Source organism: Opisthorchis viverrini, assembly GCF_000715545.1.
Source record: "Opisthorchis viverrini unplaced genomic scaffold opera_v5_22, whole genome shotgun sequence".
NCBI classification, from domain to species: domain Eukaryota; kingdom Metazoa; phylum Platyhelminthes; class Trematoda; order Opisthorchiida; family Opisthorchiidae; genus Opisthorchis; species Opisthorchis viverrini.
Window position 1 is genome coordinate 242,257 of NW_008751678.1, and position 8,389 is coordinate 250,645.

Genomic DNA, 8,389 nt, shown 5'->3' on the forward strand with positions numbered 1-8,389 from the left:
TTCCCAGTTTTTGTTCGTATATCTGGGTGAGCTGCTGCTATGACAGTCTGAGAATTGGAAGTGATTACGTGAATTACAGTCGGCTTGGATCTTCTACCAATTGCGATCTTTAGCGGAACAAAAAGCCGTAATCCGCATACACACTGTCTCGTGCCATTCGTCCGGTGCAAGTTTACCAAAGTAGTACAGTACAAGCCATAGATGGGAAGAAAAGACCCACTCACCTTGTCTAATTCATGTTTTGCCTGGTCTTCTAATGCTCGAATGTCGTTCATCGTCAGTCCATGCCACTTATCCATCCAACAAAACAACTGACGGTGAAAGTTGTAGAAAATACGTCGCTCTTGCTGGAATAGTAAATGTACAAATTAGGAGACGCCAGACCAGACAACTCACATTTTGTAACATTGTCTCCACACGGGTCTGTATGCCCCACCATTTGAATTCACATGTGACCAGCTTGTAGGCACACATGATTGGCATGTCCGTGTTCTAAACGTGCAAAAGTCGGTCAAATTCGAAAACGTACCTTCCACCAGTTTGGACCAATCAACGGACCACGACCAGTTTTAACGGACTGAAATTTGGTGGGATCACAGTTGGGATCATAATCGGAATGGCTATAGGGAGGATCATTCACAAAGTCAATGTAGACGACTTCGCGTCGTTCCAACATTTCAGGTGGGAGTTGGTGAATCTGTGACAAAGGTGTGTGAGTCGTTGATTGGAAGACCTACGTTGGGTTCATCAACCTTGTCCTGCACATACATGGATTCAATCTTGAGGAAGAAATTCTCTTGCATATATGCTGGGTTCTGTTATGAGCAAGGGACCACAGTAAGTAATGAACAAGCCTACTTCGATGATTGTTCGGCAATAGGGATAGGCATTCCAGGCGCGTTCGTCCACTTCCAAGTATCGTTTGGGAGCGAGAATTCGTACGTAGGCAGGGACTTTATTAGCCAGGTAGAATCGCTTGTGAGTATATTGACCCTTGTCAAACACTTGACCGTGAACTGCCAGTGGTGGATCAGGCTTGTGATGTTCGTCGTCAAACGGCTCGTTTACCAATACTTCGATGCCTTCACCACCGCCAGTTTCATTTTTCGATACTTCTGCCACGGACCACAGCTGGGCGACATTATACTCTTCCACAGTCATCGGTAGGATAATGCGACTGTAAATGTTTGGGAAGCAAAATGGCAGGGAAATCAAGACAGAGTGATGTATCACAAACATTATTTCAAAAAAAATATCAAATAACTTTGAGGACGGAATTAAATGTAGAGAGTGAAAGTCGATATTTCGAAAACCCCTAGCTCGTGCTACACAGATGAGTCTCCGGACATAGTACCTCTGAATATTTTTCCAAGAAACTCACCCGCGAGTCTGCTGAAGTAACCTCCACCTGGATCATAAAGAGAAGAATTGAATACACCCAACCGACTCGACGGAGAATATAACATGTCCCAGAGAGTGGCAATGATATATTGTTCACCCAAACTCCTAAATACCCAAAGTTCATGCCATGTGAGTTCACAACGAACACGGGACACTTATTTCAACTAACGATCGGCGTCAACAGCCTCTTAGCAATCAAAGACCGGAATGGAAGATTATAAGAGCTGAAATCATATCGCAAAACGGAAACTGGACAATTCTGGGTCTAGCGCTTGTTTGAGAACCTTACATGAGATCGAACCAACCCAATCTGCACCAGAAAATATGGATCAGGTGTATTGAAACCTGAAACACACACACTGGCATTATTACAGGGGGGAAGAACTAGAGCGTCCAAGATGCAGCACTCTGGTACACAGGGTCATGAACCACTAGATCTGCTAGAAACCGATTTGTAATGCACGGTCAGTGATAAACAAAAACCTAACGTGGTCATATATCTACAGTACTTCCTCCTTTTACCTGAGGACTACAAACACACACTTGTGTGAACCCCAACTACACATTTGCATGAAAGCTGTTCGGCAACAAGCGCAAATAAAAAAAGAAAACACGAATAAGAGCACTAAAATTTCACCCTAGACTCCCAAAACCGTTCGTTTATCGAAACCTACTTTCTTCTCTACAAGGGAATGGTTTCACAAACTGGACCACAATAAGTTCCATCAGAAAGGAACGCTCAGAAGGAAAGAAAACTTCCCTTGTTCGAATAGTTCAGAGGTACCCAAAATACCCGAAAGCCATCAACAGGTTCTCATCCCAAGCCAGCGTCGCATGGCACAGCGCGAAAATGTGAAAACTAGTTTTGCCGGCTTTTCAGGTAATCAGGCAAACGTTTTGCTTTTTAAGGACTTTTGAAAGGTTGAATTCCAGCCTATAACGGATTTGCACTTAGTTCGGTGACAGACCAATGTCGTACCAAACTATGTACCTTAAACCTCACTGTCAAGAATTTCACGCCCCTCAACGCGACTTGAATGTACTGTCTATCGAGAACCAAGTTAATTTTGTCACCGTCACACTCACTATCGGTAGACGATTTACAGTCGTTGGTTCCAGTAGCGCATCAGGTCTGAAGATAATTCGTTCTCCTGCCACATCAAAGCTGTCCTCATATGTGATCATGGGCTTTTGTTTGGGCTGGTCAGCCACTAACGACGTTCTAACTCCGCCGTTTTCTCTTGAATCAGTGTGCTATAAATCGCAGTGCGTCTGGCATAATAGTGAAGAAAACACTTTCAAGTGAGGTTTCCATAACCACTCGTACCCACGGCAAAAGATTTTGTATCCTACTGGGCACCATTTATCTTGAGTTGCTACCTGGCGAGCACACCCAACTGCGCACTGATGATGTCTCCTCGTATGGTGACGATTGCCAAGCTCGGCGAACAGATCAACAGCCACCTGATCAACAACCAATACATTATTTATAGGTCTGAGATTCATTGACCCGTAGCTGCTTTGTAATGTCCTATACCGACAAACTGCTTGTGTTTATTTGAAAAGCATGTCGTCTTCCCTTGTTTTACTTTTCCCAAGCATCCGCGTACGTCGCAAATGACCGAGTTAAGAACGGTGTTTTCTACTACTGTGCGGGTGCTGTTCTCCACCTAATTAGTGTTCCACAGCCAACGGAATCTATTCGAAATGAATATGCCAACTCTGGATGGTCTCTGGTGTTGAAATCTCTGTGAGCAAGAACCTTGTCGACTTTGAGCATGTAGAGAACGTTATTCGCATTCGAAGCACAAATTTCACTGAATGGCCGATCAAGTTAACTCAGTTCTTCGGCATGTGCTAAGCACAAATTATAGTGCCATGCTGAGGGACATAGTACGGAACATGTCACACTAATCCCGCAGGTCGCATACAACTCAGGCCGGAACTGAATTTGTCAATTTGTATCGCTTGTGATATGCCTTTGGGTCTCAAAAGATCCGTGCATCAGACTGAAGTAGAGAATGCTGGACGTGGCTTCTGGAGACGGAAAAGTCGAGATATTTTCGGGGTTTGATCACCGACATCTTGGAAATATAGTTGGGATCGAGTGGAGCCAAAAATACCGCAAGCTAAGATGGCTCGGTTATGTGCTGCTAAAGCCAGGTTACCCCATACTGAAAAGCACATGCCTAATTTAGAGTTGCCAAAACCAGGTGGACAAAGTATGATTGTGCGGAATGAGATGAATGGTGCTGACCTTCCAAAACGGGGACCATGCAACCCTGTGCTTGAGTGAACAGTGCATCGCAGCCAACGGATATGAGGCACCTCATACTAGTGTGACTGAGTGTTGAGGACAAGGGCACTTCAGGTTTTGCGGCAGATTAGCACCCTCTCTCGATTCTGTTTTTTTCAATAACTTGAAGGACTTTATTCAAATAAATCGGGATAGTTGTGCAGCAGAAGCATCAGAGTTCGCCGCTGTTACTTCCAATGCTGGTGACGATGAAGAGTGATTATTTAATAAGAGCAGCTCACTATGTGAACCTAGTCAACCTGTTCCCTGGATTGCTGAAACAAATGAACCGGCATCGGAACCGGCAGCCAAAGTACAGATGTTTCGCTGTTATCGCTTTCAGATTGCACTACAATCCAAATAGGAGTGGTCGGCGGTGAAAATGCACAGACACGTGCTGCCTAGGGACGCACACGTAACCCAACTCTAAAAAACAGCTGCTGATGAACATTGGTGCACTCTACAAAGTCCCCGCGCGTATAAAAAAACAAAATTGCGATAACAGTATTGTACACTGCATGCTTTCCAGCGATCATCAGGATAAAAACGGTCATCAGTAAAGCATGCGCGGCCCAATCAAGTTGATAAACTTTCAAGCATTTGTCCACTCAAAGATAACAGTCAAGATACCATTAGTTTGGCATCGGAACAGCCAAAGTACAGATGTTTCGCTGTTATCGCTTGCAGATTGCACTACAATCCAAATAGGAGTGGTCGGCGGTGAAAATGCACAGACACGTGCTGCCTAGGGACGCACACGTAACCCAACTCTAAAAAACAGCTGCTGATGAACATTGGTGCACTCTACAAAGTCCCCGCGCGTATAAAAAAACAAAATTGCGATAACAGTATTGTACACTGCATGCTTTCCAGCGATCATCAGGATAAAAACGGTCATCAGTAAAGCATGCGCGGCCCAATCAAGTTGATAAACTTTCAAGCATTTGTCCACTCAAAGATAACAGTCAAGATACCATTAGTTTGCGCACCGGTCTGTTTGTTTCGGCTATTAGGAAAACGCAACTTTTTGGGCACCGATCGGTCGGGAGGCGTTGTAAATTCAGGTGCAGTCGATTACAACCCATAATCCTCAAAACAGCTCGAAATGATCTATTAGACCTTGTGCGTTTATTTCTCTCAGGTTTACATAAGACGAACGCTGTCTATGGCTCGTTGCGGAAATGTGGATGACAATGTTGTTTGCTCGAAGCCGCGACTCAACCTTTAAAAATGCAGGGAATCAACGAGAAGCCAGAGCCGGAAGTAATTCACGTCTTGTGACATTCGGTGTTTAACCGAATGACTCAATGTCACGTCACTGTTAACCCTGACAAGTGACTCCAAAGATATTTGTGCGGGGTATTAGCTGGTTGGATTGCTAGGGGCGACCATGTCACCAGTATCCCCAGCTTTACGGCCTTAGTGCGTTTATACAATGACGTTTTAATTTGACGCGGGTTTTCAGTTCGATCAGATTCGGACTCAAGCCCTCTACAGTTAAATTCGTCAATCCAAAGTGAAACGTCGAGAGTTTTAAGCTGAATGGAACAGAGGGAAAGTGCCTTAGTAAGTACAAAGTACGAAAAGAAAACCATCAAGCAAGCAACTTTGGTTATAAGAGCCACTTTAGTTCGTCTAACTGAAAAACGTTCAACAACTCTAACGGAAGCGACAGCAGCCGCACTTACCCCGAATATCCGATTACCAAAGCCGGTACAGCTAGGAATATGCACTACTAGTAGGCATCAAAAGCGACAAAACCCAAATCGAATGCGGTTGGCATAAGTTCAAATGCAATTCGGACCACTTAGGGGGCATCTTAGCTCAGTCGAAGGCTTCCGCACATTCCAATTATTTAGCGGTTCGGTTAGTTAGTGAATAGCGCCGTAATGGGATTTTTGTTGCTTACACCTTTGAAGGTTCCTAGTAAAACTCTGTTCTTTACACGTTCATGGAATGGTAACTGCGTGGGTTGCGCCAGGCATACCAAAAGGTTGCACTTTTTGGTTTTCCTTGACACTAAAAAGCACTCCTAACGCAACCAACAGGACCGTCTCATAAGTTGAGAAGCGGAATCCTGTTGAAATCTTTGGGTATCCTGAAGTGTGAAGTTGAGCACTGTGGAGTCTTCCTTCCTGGCAGGGGCCCACGTGATTCTCCCTGCGCGCGGTTACAGAACACAGAGGACATGGCCGTCCACAAACTCAAATCGGCCACATTGCCATCAGTTACAGATGGCGCGGATCAATAACTGACTGCCAGACATTCTGGAACTAATTTGTGGACTCTGACCACGCCCTTGTCCGGAGTCGCTTCTCCCCACGTTCTCCAGGGCCGCGTAAGGTGTAGACATATCACTTGACAAGTGAGAGACTAGCAGGTCCGGATGTTAGACGGATTTTCCAAAATTATCTTTTAAAGTCTCTTCCAAATGCTCTACCATCAGATGTGGACACATACTGGGACGCGATTGCCACCTCTTTGCACAGTGCTGGGAATTTCGCCTGTGGCACGACCCAATCAGGCACCCGCAAGCGCTGGATATCAGACCGAACGGTGGAACCTCGAAGAAATATCCCAGCCGGTCCAGAACATAATCCGGTGCGAAGAGTTATCACACGTCAAGTGAAAGTGAGCGTAAAAAAATCGCTCAGCCGTAACACCCTTCCGGTGTCTAGCTGCCATGCCACCCAAAGGAAGCACGAGGGTTGGGATACTGTCAGGTTGCCCAAGCCTAGACAGGGGAGGCCAAGGGGCAGTCGGGTTCGAACCACGGATCTTTCTGTCAGTAAATTCGCGCTCCAACCACTTGCACCATCTCGCCCAAGCCTACAGAGGAGCGTGCGAGCCAACCGTGGAGCATGGTGGACACAGAAAGAAATGGAAGAGGCTCAGAAAGCCGGTGATACTCGAAGATTATTTCAGTTGATCCATGCGACCGGTCTCCGGAAACCACCTGTGAGTGAAACCATCAAACAACAGAATGGAACGATCATCTCGTATAAAGAACGTCTCGGCCGGTGGCCTGAATACTTAGAACAAAAACTGTCGTGGCCACCAGCTGGCATTCATCTAGAGCTCACAGATGAAGTAGAACCCTGGACGGTGAACGCGGAACTACCTATGGTCTCAGAGGTTGACGACTGCATATGTTCTCTCAAGTGCCACCGAGCTCCTGGTCCGGATGACCTCCCACCCGCAGTGTTCAAAGAGGGATGTGAAGTCCCCAGTCAGCGCTTGTCCGATCTGTTTGCTTACATTTGGGAAAAGCAGTCTATCCCAGACACCTGGGGAGAGTCGGTGATAGTGCCCATTTTCATAAAAAAGGGGGCGCGTAGTAAGTGTGGCAGCCACAAGGGGATTAGCCTGACCCCGGTTGTAACGAGACCATTGGCATCAATTTGAGCTTCGCCGCCTTACGGTGGCTCGTGAGATACTGAATGGAGAGCAGCAAGCGGGATTCCGGCCAGGTAGGGGTTGCGTTGACCAAATCTTCACACTCCTTCAGGTGCTAGAACAACCCCATACGTACAAGCCATCAACAATTCTAGTATTCTGAGATTTCCGAGGCACATTCGACTCGGTTGATCAGTCTGTTCTTCTTGAGACGCTTGCTCACCAAGGAATGCCCCGGAAGTTTCTGAACTTAGTATGTTCTTTGTATTCTCAGACGTGTGACGTGTGTGGAGAGCTCTCCAAATACTTCCGTACACAAAGCGGTGTCCGTCAAGGATGCCCACTCTCTCCATTCCTTTTTAACTCGTGATCGATTAAATAATGAGATGAACACTGAGAGTTTCCGAAACTTTGGTGTTCACATACCCTTTGAAGAAAACCTTGTTGATCGGTGTTGAAAAGTGATGTCATGCTGTCGATGATGATGACTGCTAATTCCACCACCGGATTCACTTTTGACGCGGATGCGGATCGAACTTTCGACTTCCGGTTCAACGGACACCAGAAGACACCAAAAGTGATTTCGCCAAGCAAAAAAGACAACTGCAACAGGGGTTCGTCACTGTCTGTGCGTCCCGACTCCAGTCCTGGACGACCATCCCATTGATCCTCAGTAGTGCTAAGTCTACCTACTTACGCATTCTTATCCCCGGCAACAATATCTGGGTTCTTGGTCTGTCGCAACAACGCGCTCAAAGAGTTGCAAAAGCTGTCCACGAGTGCATCAGAACTACAGCCTGTTGGGGTTTAAGCAGATACAGTGAACAGACAGAAACTATCAGTGGGTTTAAGGGATAATCTCACAGAAGTCATCAAATGAACCGCACATAAGCCATTCATACAGACCCTCCTGGCGGCTTAAAACAATAACGAATAAAACAAAACTAGCGGTTGCAGGATCACCAAAGGTGTGCAACCAGAAGCATCAGTGTTCAACAACGATGCTTCATTGCCGTACAACCATAATTTATTTGAAAGCCTTATTGTAAAGAAAAGAGTAAAGGTGGACAGGGAAGGGACTTAGTGCTAGCTTAACACAGTCATTCCGACGTGCCTACACCTCCAGACATTCACTCAGGCAACCTGGATAGAAACTGACAAGAACTCCACTCACATAGGTTGGCAGCCATATCTCTTAGTGTCTCCAACCAGGCAGAGGATCACGCGGTCCCCATCCTGGAAGGCGAGTAGCACCGACAGCACCCAAGCGTTTCGTGATCTCCTTCATACTCCTCT

At 46.1% G+C, this 8,389-nt stretch overlaps 1 protein-coding gene across 1 annotated transcript in view; it reads right to left on the reverse strand.

Annotated features, from left to right (window-relative positions):
• Window positions 1-224: 224 nt before the first annotated feature.
• The window catches only part of T265_12896 (hypothetical protein), a gene marked incomplete at both ends in the record, with an annotated part of 19,478 nt that continues 11,313 nt past the window's right edge, over window positions 225-8,389 (reverse strand). The window contains 5 exons of the mRNA XM_009166142.1: window positions 225-347; window positions 397-492; window positions 530-697; window positions 738-815; window positions 859-1,177. Coding sequence (XP_009164406.1) covers window positions 225-347; window positions 397-492; window positions 530-697; window positions 738-815; window positions 859-1,177 — 784 coding nt within the window. The remainder of the gene's footprint in view (window positions 348-396; window positions 493-529; window positions 698-737; window positions 816-858; window positions 1,178-8,389) is intronic.